Source organism: Theropithecus gelada, chromosome 8 (genome assembly GCF_003255815.1).
Source record: "Theropithecus gelada isolate Dixy chromosome 8, Tgel_1.0, whole genome shotgun sequence".
NCBI classification, from domain to species: Eukaryota; Metazoa; Chordata; class Mammalia; order Primates; family Cercopithecidae; genus Theropithecus; species Theropithecus gelada.
Window position 1 is genome coordinate 126,231,572 of NC_037676.1, and position 20,627 is coordinate 126,252,198.

Here is a 20,627-nt window from a genome sequence, read left to right on the forward strand (position 1 = left end):
TCTGGAAACCCCTGAAAGCCCCTCATTTGTCAGAAAGCGTAATAATATCATCTTCCTCATGGCATGCTGTGGAGATCCTAGGAGACAATGTGTGTAAAATGATGTTCCTGGCACATAGCGAGTGCTTTATACAGGTGTAAAAATATTTTAAACTCGGAGGCCCAGGTGGGCAGATCACAAGATCAGGAGATCGAGACCATCCTGGCTAACACAGTGAAACCCCGTCTCTACTAAAAATACAAAAAATTAGCTGGGCGTGGCGATGTGTGCCTGTAGTCCCAGCTACTCAGGAGACTGAGGCAGGAGCATGGTGTGAACCTGGGAGGCGGAGCTTGCAGTGAGCTGAGGTCACGCCACTGCACTCCAGCCTGGGTGACAGAGCGAGACTCTGTCTCAAAAAACAAAAACAAAACAAAACAAAAGTTCAAACTCACATTTCCTTGTTATCAATATTGTGACACTTTGTAGCATACTTTACACTTGACAAACATTGTTTTCTATTTTAATATCACCCTGTGAATTGGGTAAGAAATGTCCTTGTGTCACATGGGAAGAAATATGCATCCGAGTTAAGTATCCAACCCCAAATTCTAGAGCTAACAATGAATTCAGGCAGGTGCCCAAGTTGAGCCCTGTGTAACGGGTTCATTTTCTACCGCCTGATCTGCCAGTGGCAGATCGTTCTGGGCTGGTGAGCCATGCCTTCTCTTACTGCTTGATGACACAAGGCTGTGGAGAAGAAATCAATTTTCATCAAGAAACCTTTTCATGCTGGGAGTCATGCTGGGTGTGCCCTTGATGACTGACTCACAGTTTCAGGCAAACAACCTTGCGTGTTTGTGATACTAACATCAGCCCACCCAAGAGGGCCACGCTGGTTGTAAATCCTTTGGGCATTCCTGGAAGTTTATTTGACTTACTCTTCAGGAGGCCTGAGCTGTGCCTAGACCACTGCTTCTCAACACTGGGTCTGCCCTAGAGTAACTAAAAATCTCTGAAGTTGGTTTGAGACATCAGTACTTTTGTAAACTTCCTTAGGTGACTCCAATGGGCAGCAGGGTACAGAGCTCTTGGCTTCAGAAGGGCAGGGGTGCCTGTCTTTATGAGGTGGGACATCTCTTCCTTTTCCCCGGCCCATGACAGCATCTTCAGCCATGCCCCAATGCCTCAGGCACTGGCTTCCCTACAGGAGAACTCAGAAGGCTGAGGCCACCCACGATGAGGATGTCAGCTCCCGAAAGGAACCTTATGTCTCCCTTGGCAGATACTGTCTTTTATTATTAGCAACTCCCTATTTGTGGATGGAAGTCATTTAGCTGCTTCAAGCAGCCTGCAGAGTTCATTGGCCAGGTTCCCAGGAATGTCAGATTCTGCATCTTCGAACTGCTCATGGCAGGGGGCACCTGGGGACCACAAATGCTGATTCAGGGTTGGGAAGGTACTGGCTTTAGGTCCCTGGCTTGGGAAGCATCCCTTGAAAACAGAATAGTGAAAACTGTTATTGGAAGTCGTCCTTCTGTATGTTCTCCAGAGATTGCTGGGAGACGTAGGATGATGTTCTCATCAGAGGATGATGGCAAATCAAAGGGGAAAATGCTACCTCCAACAAGGGCACTTATTTAGCACTTTCTATATCCCATATGCTGTCTTAGGTGCTTTGCTACGTTACCTCATTTTATTCTCACAACAATCCTATAGAGCAGTTATTTCCATTATACACAGGAGGAAACTGAGGCGCAGGCAGGTACTGGTCTTACCCAAGGAGTTCGGGGTCCTGTCCACATCTGGGAGCTTTCAGAGTCTATTCTTTCCATCCTAATGTATCTCATGGTCTCAAAGGACCCCTGAATTCCCCTAGGCCAGTCCCCCCTTCTGATGCTTGTCTTCCCTACAACATCATTTAACAGTGGTGTTCAGACCTCTGCTTGCACACCTCCAGTAATGGGAGCCTCATTTCCTCCCAAAGCAGTTCACTCCACTGTTCAGAGAGCACTGATGTGGGGGCTCCTTAATTCCTTATCTGAATTAAAGCAGGACATACATAGAATAAGTGAGCAAATAAGTGAATAGAATAAGTGAAAGAGTTGAGTGAACATCTATCTCCTAGTGCCTTCCACTCACTGGTCTTAATCTTACCCTTAGGACAATAAGAATAATTAAGGTTTATTGAGCAGATAGTATGTTCCAGGTACTGTGCTAAATGCTTTCCATTTATTATCTCATTTCACACCTGAGGACTCTGAAGATTAGAGAGACTAAGTGACTTGTTGAAAGTTGCAGAGATAGTGCTGGGATTAGAATCTAGGCAGTCTGACTGTGGAGGCTGATCTTAACCACTGCACTCCACACATCCTAAGTCCTAAACATACAAGCAAAATGGGAGACTGTGATTGTTCCACTGCCTTTCACGTTCCAGGCCCACAGATGTTCACTGAATGGGGTTTGAGCCTTTGCTGCCCTCTCCTGTCTTTGCCTCCAAATGTTCACTTCCTTGTCCCTTCCCATCCTCTCTCCAAGGCTGGCCAGTCTGCCTGCGTCAAGGCCAGGACTTTCCTCCAGCCCAGTTTCATCCATCTGTGTCCCAGAGCCCTGTTCTCAGCAGTCCCCTAGCTCAGAAAGGGGTTCTGTGGGAGGCTGGCAGAGCATTAGGAATGCTCTTATCTGTCAGAGACCATGGACTGGGGAGCTTCCTGTGATGAGAAGGAGGCTTACAGGCATGGTGGCGGGCCCCCGTAATCCCAGCTACTTGGGAGGCTGAGGCAGGAGGATTGCTTGGACCCGGGAGGTAGAGGTTGCAGTGAGCTGAGATCGCACCACTGTGCTCCAGCCTGGGCAACAGAGCAAGACTCCATCTGGGGGCAGGTGGGGGGCGGGGAGAAGGAGGCTTAGAAATGGCTTCCTGCTCATGGCTAATGATGATAATAGCAGGGGACATTTTGGGCATGTGCCATGTGTCAGCTGAGCTGTGCGCTTGTGGTGGAACCTCAGCAAGTTCCAGGCCTTCTTGACCTTGGTCTCGAGAGCCCAGGTCTGGTGACAGTGTTCACTCTGCTGAAGGGAACAGACAGGCTGCGGCTGCCCAGTGGTTAGACCCTGGACTTTAAAATCGGGCAGGCCTGGGATCCAGTGGTAGCTCTGTTGGTCAGAACTGTGTGACCTTAGAAACATTGCCTGGCCTCTCTGGGCCTTGGCTCCTCATCTGCAAGATGGGCAGGAGAGGTTTGCTGTGGTGATTAAACAATGTGACTGCTTTTTTATGCCTAGCAGAGTGCCTGGTGAGCCAGGAGAAACAGAAATGTCAGCTAGTGCTATTAGTATTCAGTTTGCCTCACCTACATGCAATTCCAGGTGGACCTCACAATTCCAATTCGGGGGGATTTTTGTGGTTTCTGCAAAAGGAGAGCTCCCTGGAGAGCTTGTTGGGTGCCCCTGACACTTGTCTTTTGCCCCCATCCTGGGTGGATGAGGAGGCTGATGGCCTTCATGAAGCTCGGTGTGTTTGTGTGTCTACCTTCTCCTAACATGCCTGAATGACTCAAAGTTTTTATTATTGTTTCTTTTTTTTCTTCTTTCAGAAAGGGGATGTTTGGGCTGAAGCTGAAGAAGAAGAGAAATAAGGCAGAGAAGGGGTTAATCCTAGCCAACAAAGCTGCGAAAGGTGAGGCTGGAGGTGGGGCGCTGACCACTGGGGCCTGTGAGTGTCACAGAGCGGACCCCTGCTTGGCTGAAAATGCATTTCCCTCTCAATGGGAGTGAGGGGAGTGTGAGTGTGCTGCCCCCTGACCCTTTAGGTCTTGCCAGTCCCAGGTGTGGGCCCAAGATAACCCCCAAGGCCCTTGGTCATCTGGGCCAAACAGGTGAGTGGGGATGGAAGGCGTCCCCGTGAGAAAGCAGCAGCAGGGTTCAAACTCTGTTTCTGTTCTTATTTGTCCTGTGACCTAGGATGGGTGGTTCTGAGTCTCAGCTTCTCCATTGTCTAATGTTATGATGTGGGTTGCTGGGCTGATCTCACACGGCTGTGGGGAGGATCAAGCAGGAATTTGAAAATAAGAGGATCGCAGCTACTGTGGGGGAGGCTTCACACACATCATCTCATTGAATCCTTCCACCATCATCCCAGTAGGTATTGTCACCTCGGTTTTACAAATGAGTTTACAGAGAGGCAGAGAGAGTAAATAACGTGTGGAAGAGACGCTGCAGCATTTGCAAGGCCCCGTGAAAAATAAAAATGCACAGCGGTTGTTAAGAAGTTATTAAAAGTGTCAAGATGGTGACAGCAGAGCTTAAGCCAAGTGCAATGAGGTTCTTCTGAGCTTGGGGTCCTGTATGGCTGCACAGACCGCATATCCATGAAGCCGGCCGGCCCTGAGCATGGGAGGTACACAGCCAGGAAGCAACAGCGTTGGGATGTAAATCCAGGCTATCTCACTTTCTGCTCTTAGAATGGGCTACTTCCTTCTCCAACAGGGCAAAGTGTTGAGTTATAGCATGAACTGCATCCGTAGAGGCCAGGCCCAGCACTGGGTAGATCTTCAGTGTTTGTTGAATCAAATTGGATCAATGGTTTCCAAGTGGACAGATGGGGTGGTCCTCTGGAGACTTCTCCTGTTGCATAGCCTTGATTAAAAACCAGCTCAAGGCTAGTTTTCTGGACCATTCCTAAATCAAAATTGTACCGTGGGTCTCGTTAATCTTCACCCCTCTTGTCTCCTGGGGGGCCTGCTGCACTGCCATCTACTGCAGATGTCCTGTAGCCATATGTTGTAACAACTTCACTCCTTGCCCTCAGGTAGAACCTCTCCTTATGGTAGAAAAGTATGGAAACTCATTTACACACAGGTATTGATCATGATTAAGAGCCTTGGATTGACAATGAGGGACATGGCATTTTCAGTGGGGACAAGGCTTAAGGCTTAAAAGTCCCTGTTGATTCAATGGAACTGTACCAGGGAGTGGGTGGAAAAGACTTTGGGGTTATTCCTGGTGTCTTTGAAACTATAACACTGTGGTAGGCCTTGTGACACAAGGTCGAATCAGGCATAGTCCTTTCCCTCTAGGACCTTATGAAAACTAGTATTTATGACATATTTAATAGGTCTCTGCTGCTTTTTCTTAACATACATCATTCATGACTCTGAAAAGTAGATTCTGTTGCCCCCATTTAATAACAGAGGTTCAGAGAAGGCGAGTGGTTTGCCCCAAGTCACACAGCTAGTAAGTGGAGAAGCTGGCTCCTGATCCCAGGTGAGTCTTACATCAGAGCCTGGGTTTCCTACCCCATGGGCGGCCACCCGTTAAGAGCACTCCCTGAGAAGCTGGCTGATACCTAGGGCAGTTGACCACAGGCATTTCAGAGGAGGAGTTTGCTCCTGTGGCTCATTCTAGAGTCTGCAGCCCACAAAGCAAACAGGGCAGGGAGGAATCCGGCCCTTCCTAGAAAGCAAACAGCATCCATCCTGCTGTCCAGAGGCCAGCCCTGTGGGAGACTGAAGAAACAAAGCCCACAGAACAGAGACTTTGGTCTTGCCTTCTTGACCTGGCCTGGAAAGTTATGGCTTTTTGGGGTGAAATGTTTGGAAACTTTCTAAGTCTCCTGCTTTTTTATCTGTGTATTTTGAGGCATCGTAGTTACATCTTAAATTCTTAAAATTCTCTTTACCCTACCCTCACCTAGCCATTAGTTACACAACAAATAGTTATTGGGTACCTCTCACAATCATCCATTTGCTCATTTATTCAAAATGTATTAGTGGAATGTCTAAGTGTCAGCCCTGGGCTAAATTCTAGGAATCTAATGGCAAAGACTAGATGGTCCGAGGGGAGGACAGCTCTGTGCAGGACTTTTCTATTTGCCCCTCTGGATCTATTCTCCACCCTTAGCCAGCTGCTCTCTGTCCTCTATGGGGGCATGGACCAGGTCTCTTACCCTCTGCCTTCAGGCTGGCTCTGGCCAATGGGGTGCCCCAGCAGGAGGCGTGGGAGGGAGGAGCATGAGTCAGGCTCCAGGTGACCCTGTCCCTCACCTACAGGAGGGTCACTGCTCCTCACAGGGAGGCTGACCCCACCAGACTTCCTTTCCTTCGGGGTTCCAGTAACTGCTCTCTCTCTGCTAATTTTGCGGGGTGCCTAGGAGTGGCAACAGCCTGGCTGTTGCGAGCCCCAGATGATGACAAGACCCTTTGTGGTATTCCTACACAAACATCTTTGTAAAACGTCCTCAAATCATCTTACTCTGATTATACCATCTGTTACCTATTGGGACTGTGGCTGAGGTAACTAATGGCATTGCAAGTTGAGAAAAGTGCTATTAAAAAAAAAAAAACCAACCCCAAAACAGACAGTGGGCTGCTGGGGAGTCTCTCAGTGCAGGCAGAGAAGAATTCTCCGGGGAGGTAACATTTAAGCTACAACTTCAAGGATGAGAGGAAGCCCACTGGGCGATGGGCAGGGAGGAGAGCAGTGCAGGGGGAGGGGATGCCTGTGAAAAATTCCAAGCAGCAGAGAGCTTGTGAGGTTAGATGGAACTGAAAGGGGGCCTTGTGGATAGAGCGCATGAAGTGGGTGAGAGGGCCACGTGGGCAGGAAGCATGGGCAGAACCAGATGGGGCAGGTCTCTAATTGCAGATTGTGTATGGACTTCAGATTTATTCTAAGTGCAATGGAAAGCCATTAAGGGGTTTTAGGAAAAGTGACACGGTCTGTTTTCTATAAGGTCATCCTGGATGCTCCATGGTGAGAGACTGAAGAGAACAAAGTAGTAACTCAATAAATTAGTGAATGACTGCTGTAGAAGAAGCTTTAGCTGACTGCCTTTCTACCTCGAGGTCTGTCTCACCCTCCAGAATGTACAGAATGTATGCCCCTAGAGGGAGGTGTACGTGATTTGCTAATTCCTGCATCCTCCGCATCTAACCTAGCACCTTTTCTTGCATATAGAAGGTGTCTTTGAATGTTCACTGGAAACTTGAAACTTGACAGCAAGGCCCAGCCTGAAGGCCCTTGCAGTCAAGGAGGGGAGCAGGTATTTTGTCTTGCTGCTTCGAGGAGCACAGCCAGGCACTGGCATTCCTTCTGGCAGCTCTGTAGTGTTGGGCTTGTCTTTATTTCCTGAGTGAAAGGGTAATAAAAGCAGACTTCCATGCATGCAGAGATCCTCTCTGTAGCTACTGAGCACCTACAAGGCCTGGTCTATGTGCATGAGCTCCCTGGACATGGCTGTGTTTCTTCGGATGCAGTACTATTGTGTGTGGTTTGCTGTTTAAAATCAGAGAACCAACATGCATCAAAGCTGGAAGGTACCTTAGAAAGTATTAAATGGATGGGTTTGAAAGGTGAGTCCCCTGGATCCCTGGGATTCTGAACCATGGCTTCAGGAGTGTCTGAAGGTGGTGGCTGTGAGAGTCTGCAGGAAGCCCCTCCATGGAACATAAAACAGTGTGATATAAACAGGCTTGTGTTATATACTGAAGTTCCATATCAAGTTACATTTATAAAAGGATTCTGTTGCTTTAACAAATTTTAAAACCACTTTTCTTGCCTAATTCTTTTGTTTTATGGACAAGGAAAAAAAAATGCCAAGAAATTCTGGGTGACTTGTTTAAGTCATGCAACTGGGAATCCATAGACTTGAATGTCTACCATGGACCCTGTGTAAAGCTAGGGGCTTCATACAGATTGTTTAATCTTCCTGACAAACCCGTGGGGGTAAATGATGTTAACCTTGCCTTGTTTTACAAATGAGGAAAACGGGGCTGAGAGAAGTAACTCCTTCAAATCATAGAACTAGAAAGTGGAAGGACTGGAATTTGAACCCAAATCTTTTGGATTCAGGTCTTTGAACCACATCATGCAGAGTCTCTCGGTTTATTAGGAAGGCTCAGCCACTCTCGTTTTTGCCGAAAGTCTGGTTGAGAAGCGGTTTTCAGGCTTTAGTGTACATCTAGGATCACCTGGGGAATTTCAACAATCTCGAGCAACATTCCAGATGAATTAAATTAGAATCTAGGGTGGAGAGGAAAAGATTCTAAGGAATATGTTTATTATCTGTTCATTTAAGTTTCCTAATGTGTGTGTATTGTTTCCTAGGGCTTCCTAGGAAACTGATCCTTCCTAGACTAGTGTGTCACAAGCTACCACTAACTCAGTAACTTAGAAGAAGACAGATGTGTTCTCTCAGTTATGGAGGCCAGATGCTGGAAATCAGTATCACTGGGCCAAAATCACAGGCCTCACTCCTTCCAGAGAATCTGTTGGTCGCCAATTCTAGCTTCTGGTTGTGGCAGCATCTGTCTAATCTCTGCCTCCATAGTCGCATTGCCACCTTTTTTTTTTTTTTTTTTTTTTTTTGGTCTATGCAAAATCTCCCTTAAGGATACAGGTGACTGCAATTAGGGTTCACCTGGATCACTTCATCTCAAAACTCTTAATGTAATCACATCAGCAAAGACCTTTTTTCTGAATAAGGTAACATTTACAGGCTTCAGAGATTAGGGCTGGCTATCTTTTCAGAATATCACACGTTGCTACTCAAAATTGACCTGCAGACGGCAGGAATAACCTCCTCTGGCATCTAGCTGTTAGAAATGCAGAATTTATCTGGGCATGGTAGCTCACGCCTGTGATCCCAGCACTTTGGGAGGCTAAGGTGGGATATGTGCTTGCACCCAGGAGTTTGAGACAGCCTGTGCAACATAGACCCCCTCGTCTCTACAAAAAAAATATTAACAAGAAAAAATTCACCGGGTGTGATGGAGTGTGCCTGTAGTCCCAGCTACACAGGAGGCTGAGGTGGGAGGGTCCTTGAGCCTAAAAATTCAAAACTGCAGTGAGCTGAGATCTTGCCACTGCATTCCAGCTCCAGCCTGGGAGACAGAGTAAGACTCTGTCTCCAAAAAAATTAAAATAGGGCCGGGCGCGGTGGCTCACGCCTGTAATCCCAGCACTTTGGGAGGCCGAGGCGGGCAGATCACAAGGTCAGGAGATCGAGACCATCCTGGCTAACACGGTGAAACCCCGTCTCTACTCAAAATACAAAAAATTAGCCTGGCATGGTGGCGGGTGCCTGTAGTCTGAGCTACTCGGGAGGCTGAGGCAGGAGGGTGGCGTGAACCCGGGAGGCGGAGCTTGCAGTGAGCGGAGATCTCGCCACCGCACTCTAGCCTGGGTGGCAGAGCAAGACTCCGTCTCAAAAAAAAAAAAAAGAAAAATTAAAAAGAAACGTAGAATCTTGGGCCCCACCCAGACCTACTGAATCAGAATCTGCATTTTAGCAGCTTCCTAGATGATGCTCATGCACATCAGATTTTGCTAATGAGGCTCAGAGAATAAATGATGCATCTGAAGTTCCAGTGCGGCAAAGTCATAACTTGAAACATGTCTTTTGTTAACTTAAACCATACAATTTATAAATTTAGAAAGTAGACTTTATATTTTTTATGAAGGGTTACAGCCTGCCAGGTGCCCATGTTGATGGTCTGGGAAGCATAGCCTCCCACAGAGCGCAGAGACAGACACTTCAAGAAAGGGAAGAGTAAGACAGGAATTCAAACTGAAAGGGCTGGCCAGATATAAATATTTACAGGTTACAGGAGGAGCTATGAATATTCATGAAGGTGGTCTTGATGCATGTGTACTAAACACATGTGCATGCTATATATCACCAATATTTACCTTGGGGTGGAGACTTAATATTTAAATGTATTAGAATTAGGCCCTATATGTGAAAACATCTTTTTAAGAAACAAAAGCACTCAAGTGTGCAGACTCTTTAAACAGCCAGAACCAGTCTATGGTCTGTGGGTTTTTGTTTTGTTTTGTTCTTTGAGACAGAGTCTCGGAGTCTCCCTCTGTCTCCCTAGGCTGGAGGGCAGTGGCGCAATGTGGGCTCACTGCAACCTCCACCTACCAGGTTCAAGCGATTCTTTTGCCTCAGCCTCCTGAGTAGCTGGGACTACAGGCACACACCACCATGCCCAGCTAATTTTTGTAGTTTTAGTAGAGATGGGGTTTCACCGTGTTGGCCAGGATGTTCTCGATCTCTTGACCTCATGATCTGCCTGCCTCGGCCTTCCAAAGTGCTGAGATTACAGGCGTGAGCCACTGCGCCCGGCCTGTCTGTGATCTTTTTATCAGGAGAAAGTCACTGAAGTCAGTCTCTTGTCTAAATAAAGCTATAGTTATAGCTTGTAGAACAGGGGCTGGGAGTCAGTTATTCAGTGTCTGTCAGTGGTGGGCAAGCAGTAAATTGTTAATTGCTTATCTTGAGGCTGGTGCTTGTGCAGCTGCTAGAGAAAAAGAAAAACCTGTGGCAGTTAGAGCATAGTTTTTTTTTGTTTTTTTTTTAAGTGTAGGTGTGCATGACTTAACCTTTGCCTGTCATGACTTTAGGTCCTGTTTGTAATTTGGTATCTTATTGCCATAAAAAGTCCATTTTGTCAGTCTTATGATCTCTATTTTAACATTAATTCTGGTCAGTTGTTGTGTCTAAAGGAAGTATAACGAGGTATGCCTGACCTCCTGTCTCATCATTGCCAAAAACTCAGGGTTTTTGTTTTGTTTCGTTTTGTTTTTACTATTTTTTTGTTTTTGTTTTTGTTTTTTGAGATGGAGTTTCACTCTTTTGCCCAGGCTAGAGTGAAGTGGTGTGATCTCAGCTCACTGCAACATTCACCCCTCTGGGTTTAAGCGATTCTCCTCCCTTAGCCTCCCAAGTAGCTAGAATTACAGGCGTCCGCCACCATGCCTGGCTAATTTTTGTATTTTTAGTAGAGATGGGGTTTCACCATGTTGGCCAGGCTGGTCTTGAACTCTTGTCCTCAGGTGATCCACTCGCCTCAGCTTCCCAAAGTCCTGGGATTACAGGCGTGAGCCATCACACCCAGCCAAAAACTCAGTTTTTAAGATTTTTCTGGGGTCCCCTTGGGTGGGGGGGGGTTTCTTAGGATTTTATTTTTAGTTTACACTTTAGATTCATAATCTGATTTTTCTTTTCACAATCCCAGGCACATAAATCTGTTCTTTTTTGGAAACAGAAGATGCATAAGTTTTAGAAAAATGAAGGATGTATCTGGCATTTCTGCCAATAAGATGTTAAGTTTTATGCTGGTAGAGTCTGCCTTCTAGTCTGCTTGTACTACTTATGGTAGAGGCTCGATTGCCACCACGTGTCAATTTCACAGGATTTTCTTCCTTTGTTTTCTTCTCCAGATAGTCAAGGTGACACTGAAGCACCACAGGAGGAGCCTTCTCACCAGGAAGGACCAAGAGGAGATTTGGTCCATGATGATGCTTCTATCTTTCCTGTCCTCTCAGCTCCTCCAAAGAGAAGGTACAATATGGATGCAGGTGGTCAACACACATTTGCTGAACATCTCCTATGTGCCAAGCACCTCTGCAGGTGCTAGGAGAAGAGAGGAGAGTAAGACATAGTCACTGTCTACAGGCAGGCAAAGTCTAAGGCAGGAAGACTGTGTCAGCTCAGTTTTCTCTATGGCAGTACTGGCCATAGAAGGCTGATACTATTCAGCCTTCATCAGGCCAGGGTCATGGTTCTACAAGCTTCTGGTCTTAAATCTCCTGAGTGAAGTTGCTCATGTCACTCACAGTTCAGGAATGACAGCAGGAGCTGTCTCTTACCTGCTCTCTGATTCATCAGGTGCTCATTATCTTAGCTTCTTGTCTGTCTCAAATCAGAAGGTGGTTCTTATGCTACCCAACAAAAAGTCAAAACAAGCTGGCCTTCTGCATGCATTTTGCTGTATCAGTTAGCAATGATGTGTAACAAATAGCCCCCAGATCTATGGCTTAATATAATAAGCATTTATTATTGCTAATGAATTAGTTGGATAGTTTTGCTGATCCCAGATAGTTGCAGATGCATCATTCATGTTTCTGTAGTCATTTGGCAGCTCTGCTGACTAGTTTAGGAGTTGGTTGGTGGTAGCCTGGCCTGGTACTGCTTCAGCTGAGACCGGCTGTCCTCTGCGTGATACCAGATCCTCCATCAGGCTGGTCTGAACTTGTTCCAATGGTAGCAATGGCAGGGTTCTAAGAGAGTGGAAATACAGAAGGTCTCTTGAGGTGTAGGCTTGGAACTGGCAAAAGTCATTTCTGCTGCCTTCTGTTGACCAATACAACTTTCTAGCCCAGCCCACATAAGAGTAGGAAGAGACTAAAAGTTACAGGGCAACAAGTTTGGATACAGAGAAGCCAGTGACTGGGGCTAACAATGCTTTCAGTCTACCATATTTGTTTATGTCAGTATCTCACTTGTGATAATTCCTCATACCCTTCCCTTTCTTTTCCACTCAAAGTTGTTACTATCAATAAAGCAAATTAGTGCTTCCCCATGTGGCTGATCCTGAGTTGTTGTTTCTGGGTTGTGACAGGATGGCAGGGTGCAAATATATGGGTTAGAGGGCAGAGGGAATTAGAGAAGGTGGTAACTCAGAAGTTGACACTCCAAAGAAGACATGAAATGTGTACACACCTACTCACTGCAACATCTCCTTCCTTCCTTTGCTGCACCCTGACAACCACCACCCCTCTACCGTAGTCTCTGAATAGGGATTTCAATCATTTTTTAATACTCAAGGCATTTCTTCCCATTCAGTTCACCAGGTGATAGCATTTAGTGGAGGAAGGCAGGAGAAAGAGAAGTAAGGAATAACAGCCTTTTTCTTTTTCCTTGGTCAGAACATTCTCCAGCAATTGAAATTCTATCCACCCACCAATGCTCAATTCAAATCCAGCCTCTGCAGTGAAATCTTTGTTGTGTACCCTGGTCCTCAAGAATTTTTTCTCAACAGCTCTTCTGTCATATTTTCTTTACCCTATGATACATTTTACACTTGCCTACTAGTTCTTTTTTAATATACTTCTGTCTCCTCTCCCATGGATGATAGATTGTTACTTCTCAAGGACCAGGAAGATGGCTTATTCATTTCTGGTTTTCCCCTGAATCTAGCACTGGACTTTCACATAATAAATAACCAGTACAAATTTGCCTCCTTATTGATGAACCAGTTAAATGATATTTACTCTTGCTTACATGCGTTGTCTCCTTGAGTCCTCAGAGTAACCCTATGTGGTAGGAATTCTTATTTTTACTTTCAGTTGCAGAAATTAAAACTAAAGTCAAAAATTGGGGAGAACAAATATTCTAACTCAGATCAGTCTGACTCCAATACCCTGAGATTTTTACTAACTTAATCTGTTCTCTATTGAACTCAGTTATAATCAGCAGAAATGGGATGAAGTCCAATGCAACACGGTATTGTTAGTAACCAAGGGGACAAAATGCAACAGGAACTCAAGCTCAGTTCATTTCCCACTGATTTCAGCTTCTATGACAACAGGAATTCTTCATCTCTTTCTGTTGTTATCCATCTCTAAATGCCCAGGTGTTGCACATCTGTTTTCAATTACTTGTGACAGTCCAGATAAATGAAATCCCCTGGAATGTGAAAGCTCATGGAGATGGTATCTTTAGTTATTCCTTTCAATTTTTTCCTTTACCAATTCTTTCAAAAGCAATTATGATTATATGTATTAGACATGGCAGAGTGGTCTGTGTATGGAATCAAGCAGGAGACTGGGAGTTCCTTATTTAGACCCAGCTCTGCCACTGATTTGCTGAGGCATCTCAGTTTCTCATTTAAAAATTTTAAAAAATACTGATAATCATATAAAAAGGACTGACATTTATTCTTGCCAGGTACTGTGTTAAACCTTTATATGCATTATATCATTTAATTCTAGCAATCATCTCAGAAATGCTATTATAAGCCCCATTTTTAGGATGAAAAAACTCAGAGGTCAAGTCATTGGTCTGCTTATACTTATCTCCCCCAGAGATGTAGAGAGGATATGTAATAATATTAAATGAAAGGACTTAGAAATACTGGGGAGAATATTATCATGACTTATGGATATTCTTCCTTGATGAAACAAATATATTAAACTTTCTTTTAATAGATCAAAACTGTTGACTAAGATCCATGATGGGGAGGTCAGATCCCAAAATTATCAAGTAAGTGACTGGCTCTTCCTGCCCAGCCTCCCCCAGTGCTTCCTGTGTGCATGGATGGCAATGTCCGGAATGGTGTCCACACTGCTTTGTGTTGCAGATTGCCATAACCATCACTGAGGCTCGCCAGCTGGTGGGTGAGAACATTGACCCAGTTGTGACCATTGAGATTGGGGATGAGAAGAAGCAAAGCACAGTGAAGGAAGGAACCAACAGCCCATTTTATAATGAAGTAAGTCATGGAGGTCACTCACAGCCTTTGCACTAAGATTCTCTTCACCACCATTCTGCAGGATCCTTCAGTCAAACAGAAGAGCTGTATCCCTCCTCCCAGGCCCCCAGTTAAGCCCATGGCAAACTCACCGATTCTCCTTACAAACACAGCGCCCTAAAGCTTTTCACGAAAAGGTCATGGAAAAGAGAGGCAAGGAATTCCTCCTGATTTTAAATTCATTGCTGTTTTCAACACACGTTTTCTTATCAGCTTATTTTCATCCATTATAAGCCCTGGGTTTATAGCTAATAAATTGATTGAATATAAGTTAGGGAGAAGATACATATTCTTTTTCCTGGCAGAGGCATTGGAAACTTAATTATTGTTTTTGAAACAGGCATACTGCTTTGCAAAGTAAAAGTTACATTTTTCTCAGCTGTGCAGAAATTGTAAAGGAAAATCTCAGAGAAGTTTCTAAATATCATACATGCTAAATTCTCCTTTTAAAATAAAAATATTACGTAGTGAAAAAAATATGGTAAAAGAGACAAAAAGTATAACATGATATAGAGTAATGTGTTTCCCTCTGATCTTTGATCCTCAATCCCCTAGTCCTCTCCCTGGAAGCATTCTTTCTCACTAGGAATTTGTGTATCCTTCCAGAGATACTTCAAGCAAGTACCAGAATACAAGGAAATATTGTACCCAAATGGTAGCATTCTATACACACTGTTTTGGACTCTTCAGAAAACAAAGTATCTTGAAAATAAAACCCTATGGGGAGGTACAGCTCATCCCCATTTTGCCTTCCTAGCTGAAGAGTTTTTCATTGCCTTGATATACCATAATATACTAAACCAGTCAGTCTTTCATGAATGAATATGAAATGCTTTTAACCTTTTGCTACTACTTACAATAGTATATAACTGGGTCACAAGGTATATGCATTTAAAATTTCCATGTCGCCAATTGCCTTCCAAAGAGGTAACAATTTATACTCAAATGAACAGTGCACAGGACAGGAGCATTTGCTTACCTGTAGGCACTTTGACACAATGAATTATTTCAAAAAATGCAGTACATTCTTAATTCTTATTATCTTGGATGGACACAGTGGCTCACACCAGCACTTTGGGAGGCCGAGGCAGTCGGATCACGAGGTCAGGAGTTCAAGACCAGCCTGACCAACATGGTGAAACCCCGTCTCTACTAAAAATACAAAAATTAGCTGCGCGTGGTGGTACACACCTGTAATTCCATCTACTCAGGAGGCTGAGGCAGGAGAATTGCTTGAACCTGGGATGCAGAGGTTGCAGTGAGCCGAGATTATGCCACTGAACTCCAGCCTGGGCAACAGAACGAGACTCTGTCTTAAAAAAAAAAAAAAAAAAAAAAAAAAAAAACTTAATGGGAGTGGTCATTTGAAAGGAAGGCAGGGAGAGCATGGGTAATGAAATCAACAGAAAATACCCAAATCCCATTGGAGCTAATGACTCCTTTCCTCTTCATCATTTCTGCCTCTAAGCCTTTGACTATAAGTGAAATGTCAGTAGATTTTCCTTTCTTGTTACACTCTCTACCCCTAGAAGAGCTTTTGGCATGGATGTAATATGGGATAATATATGAAAATGCTTTAAAACTGCAAAGTTCTACAGATTTATTAATTATAATAATTATGCATCCAAGTCCTGGATCTAAATGACATTAAACTGGGCCCAAGTATAACCAGTAGAAAATCATGTAGAAACACAAAAGTTGATCTAAAAACCTTTGTTACAACTCTTGACCTAAATACTCAAGCCAAAAGTTTATCAGATGCTGAAGGAACCCATTAGTTGGAGCTGGGGAATATTTCCCAGCTAGAGGAATATGTGTTGACCTGGAGGTCTCGGAAGCCTATGTGAGGTAGTTGAGTCTGAAACATGAATCCCACCAGAAGGTAATAAATATTGCAACTCATTTGTCCATCCAAAGGAATCCACAGCATCTGGTGTATTCAGAGAATGAAGAATGTTGTGTAAGTGAATTTTCCACATAAAATTTGAACACCGGAACTCTGAAAAAGTTTAAGCATGTATATGAGAAATTTCCTGAAATGTTTTATGTATTGTCTTGTCTTCTTAAACAGAAGACACTGAACAGAATGGAATCTTTGGTTGATCTCTAAGGACCACCATTTTGTGGATCTCTTATAATGTATGACGACATTTTTCGGTTTCTACATTTTGCTTTTTCTGTTCTGCCCTTTGAAAGCAGGCCATCAGCACTTGGTCAGTTCCTCCTTTCCTACTGTGGCTGTGTCCATCTCTAAGGGGCCATTCCTCCACTCTACAGCTCAAAAAAGAAAATCCAGGAAACAGCTTACCAGGCCTGCCTTCCTGGTTCCCCTCATTTCCCAGAACACACAAACCAGCACAAAACACCACTTCAGTTTTCTGTATCTTTTAATCGTACAAGCTCGAGTTTGGGAGGATCTTGACTCAAGAGTCAGATGGTGAAGTATCTAGTACTTGATCCCCTTGTGTGATAATGTCAAGAGAAGTAAGGTTTGGTCCCAGACCCAACAATAACTAGCAATAGGAACCTGGGTAGCATCTTTCAAATTCGTTAGTCTTCGGTCTTCTTATCTGTAGAACATGGGGCTGGTCTAGATAATTTCTCCAACTCCAAAATTCAATCATGTTATTAATATTAAAAATCCTCATGTCCATAGTTTTTTTGTATTCTCTCCCTGGTAAATCCTGGTAATTTCATAGGGATGTTTGAAACTGAAAAATCCTGGGAAAAGTAGATTTTAGTCAAGTCCACTCCAATTTAAAACCATACTGAAATACCATTTTCACTCATAATTATAACCCAAAAAATGAGCTGACACTATCAAGGGTTAGTAAGATTATAGAGAGATGGCTATTTTCATATGCTGCCAGTGGGAATATAAAATTCCCATTTGGGAAACAAATTTATATTATCTATTCAAAAGTTACATGCACTTCATCTATGATCCAACAATTCCACTTCTCATGTTCATTTTAGAGGATTACTCACACATATCCTGTCCAAGAATGTGATTGATGGCATTCGTTTCATTCAAGACCAGCCTGGGCATCATAGTGAGACACTGTCTCTACAAAAAGTTCAAAAAAATAAAAAAATTAGCCAGGTGTGGTGGTATAGGCCTGTAGTCCCAGCTACTCAGGAGGCTGAGGCAGGAGGATTACTTGAGCCCTGGGAGGTTGAGGCTGCAGTGAGCCATATTGTGCCACTGCACTCCAGCCTAGCTGATAGAACAAAACCCTGTCTCAAAAAAAAAGAAATTGACAATCAATTGATGGTGTATATTCATGCAGCAGTTAGTTAGAATGACAAACATCTAAATCCACTCCAAGAACATGATTCTTAGGTGCAAGCCCGGGGTTGATGGAGAGAATGAACTCTTTGTTTTGCAGTACTTTGTCTTCGACTTCATTGGGCCCCAAGTGCATCTTTTTGACAAGATCATCAAAATCTCAGTAAGTATAGCATTGGTGGTGATAGTTGCGGAGAGGTGGGAGAGATTCTGGGCATTGGGGACTCTCTGGGACAACTCAGCATACTTAGAGGGGAATAGATTCAGGAAGGCAAGTGTCAGTTGGCAAGTTTGTAACCAACAGGCAGAACTTGAAATCACCAGTATGGAGGAGTCTGGGAAGAAAAACCACCTCAAGAAGATCTATGCTTCTTGGAAGTAAGTGGTAAGCTACTGTAAAGCTATTACTGACTGAATCGTGTAGCTTACTAGTGTGGGAATGTGAGACACGTGCTTCAAGTGACATTTTAAGGCATTGCCAGTTTTGGTTGTTTTTTTTAAATCAAACAAATGTTGGTGTTTCTCTCTTGGGCTGGTATCTACACTAATGATCATTAATCATATCTCCTCCTCCTAGTTGGGTAATGAATAAAGAAATAGGAACAAGAATCAGGAAAAAGTATCAGTCTCATCAATGGTAATGCTGGATCAGAGGATGTGATTTGGACTAAATGGTGGCCATTGGGATTTTCAAAAGTTGCCTCTGAGTGTAGACCTCAGGACCTGCCCTTGGGAAATTGAGTCTGCTGCATAGACTCTTCCTCAGCCCTGCCAGGGGAAGTGCAGAGGCAGAGCTTCCTGCTTTAAGGGCCCAATCCAACTTTGCCCACCACATGGAGGACAGAAATGGGAAGGGGAAGTGCCCATATTGAAATCAGACTGATCCAAATGAGAGAGAAGTCAGGCCAAATGGAATTGTTACAGACTTTGTACCATTCAGCAAAGGGACAGAGACCAATGAATGACAGACTGCATGTATCTTACCAGCCTGAGAGATCACCACAGCTTCTCCCAAGGTGGGGAAGGATGGCTGGAGAATAAGTTTCTCTCTTCCAAACAGTTATAAAAGGACGCAATTCCTACTTCGTGTGTCAGTGTAATAGTGGAATTATGACATTACCCTTCCCAGGAGACTTGAAGAATGTGACTCTTGAAGAATGAGAAGTCACCCAGAGCCAAACAATCTTAAGGTTTGAATTTCAGGCATGGTGACAAGTGGTGCAGGTGATATTTCAGGACCTGGGACAATGCCCAGGACTTTGTTCCATTGCTCAGGCAACCACCTGTTTGTGGAATCAGCTCCATAGGAGGCTTCTAAGGACTGTCTGGTGAACAGTTAATCACTAGATTTTTATATTGTGCCATAGACTAGGGTCAGGACTGTTTGTGGGACATGTGGATTTCTAGAGAAGTCCAGAATGGTCAAAGCTACTATTGCCTATCTCTGTTTCTCTAACTTGGAAGAAGAGAAGACTTTAGTGTCCCTAAAAGACTCTTAGAGACAAAAGATTATAAAATAAAATCTTCCCTTGAGAGGGGAATGTTTAACATAACTTTTCTGTTAGTCCATGAACTGAAAATCAGTATGCCCAGAATATATACGACATGGGAAAAGTAGTGGGAGAGTGCTGTAAACAGATGCTATTGGGACAGCCAGCCTGTAACACACCCCTGGTGTTGCCAAAGACAGTCTTCCCTTTTCAGTGGCCAAGGCATGCAGGGCTCCCAGTACTCTGCGTGTGAGATGTCCCCAGAGTCCTGGTGATTTAACACTTGACCACACCAGGATTGCCTGGTACTCGACTCGATGGATGACTTTAAGAGGCGTCCTATGCTATTTTAAGATTTGTTTGAGGCTCTTGCATTTCACCTTGCCCACAGGGACTCTCAACCTGAGAACAGAACTTGAAACTGCCTTGTGTTCTTTCTCAGGCCTCTGGGAAAACACGTGAGCAACTGGAAGCATGGTGGGTTTTGGAGTGAGCATTATGTGAACGTCCTTCAGTAGCTCCTCTACTTGAGCCAGGCTGCCTGTGCTTCACCTTCGTTCTCTGACATCTGTGGAAAGTTTAGGTTAGGGAGAGAGAGTGGAAAGAGAAATGAGGAGGGCTGTCATTTCTTGAGGTCAACTAAATTTCTTTTGCTTCAGCAAAAAGGAGCTGTTAGGAGCTGCAAAAGCCAACCGTTCATCTGTCATTCAATTAGTCAATAATTCACGAATTCGCTGAATGTTTATTGAATATCTGTTGTGAACAAGGCCATGTGATGGGTGAATGACAGGAGGAAACTGTCCTTGACTTAAGGAACTTATAGGATTTTATAGTTAGAAGGAAGCTCAGAGGACATCTTGTATAACTTCCAACTGGTGCAAGAATCCTTCCCTTCCTTTACTACATGGAGTTCTTGGGGCCTAACTTGACTATTTCCAGTGTTAGGGAGGTGGATACCTCTAGGAAAGCTCATTCCATTGCTGGGAAGTTCTGACAGTTATAAACATTGTTCTTATATTGAGCGGAAATCTCTCATCCTGTTATTTGGGAACCGTAGAGGGGAACTTACTCTCTCTTCTGCATGACAGCATTTATATGATTTAAAGAAACTTCAGTTGCCATTGCCCTTTCTCCACACCTGTCAGTTTTCTCTTTTACGGGGGAAAGATTGAACTTTTCTTCTGGTTCTTCAGCAGTTTCTCATATGTTGTGGCTTCTCAATCTGGCACCAGCTCTGAACCTTCCTTTAGAACTTCCTCATCTTGAGAGCAGTAGCATGAAAATGAGTGACAGTAACCAAGCCAGGCCCTCTGCTGGCCCTGATCAGATGGAATATTGAGGGTGATCACCTCCTTTGTTCTCACTGTTGTACATGCCCAAAATGATTCAAGGCGATATGTGATGACTTCTCTGAGAAAGTTGTGAGCAAAGTTGAAGGAGTTTAAGGGAGAAAAGGGACACTTTTGGTTTGGGGGTACTGCATGGCGGAGGTGACATATGTTCTAGGTATTGAAAGATAGGGAAAGTTTCAACAGGAAGAGATGGATATTG

The 20,627-nt window shown here is 44.1% G+C and overlaps 1 protein-coding gene across 1 annotated transcript in view; it reads left to right on the forward strand.

The window, feature by feature from the left end:
• Nucleotides 1-3,581: 3,581 nt before the first annotated feature.
• Nucleotides 3,582-20,627, forward strand: part of FER1L6 (fer-1 like family member 6) — a 170,165-nt gene continuing 153,119 nt past the window's right edge. The window contains exons 1-5 of the mRNA XM_025394519.1: nucleotides 3,582-3,658; nucleotides 11,206-11,326; nucleotides 13,975-14,029; nucleotides 14,127-14,258; nucleotides 17,687-17,749. Coding sequence (XP_025250304.1) covers nucleotides 3,583-3,658; nucleotides 11,206-11,326; nucleotides 13,975-14,029; nucleotides 14,127-14,258; nucleotides 17,687-17,749 — 447 coding nt within the window. The 5' untranslated portion in view covers nucleotide 3,582. The remainder of the gene's footprint in view (nucleotides 3,659-11,205; nucleotides 11,327-13,974; nucleotides 14,030-14,126; nucleotides 14,259-17,686; nucleotides 17,750-20,627) is intronic.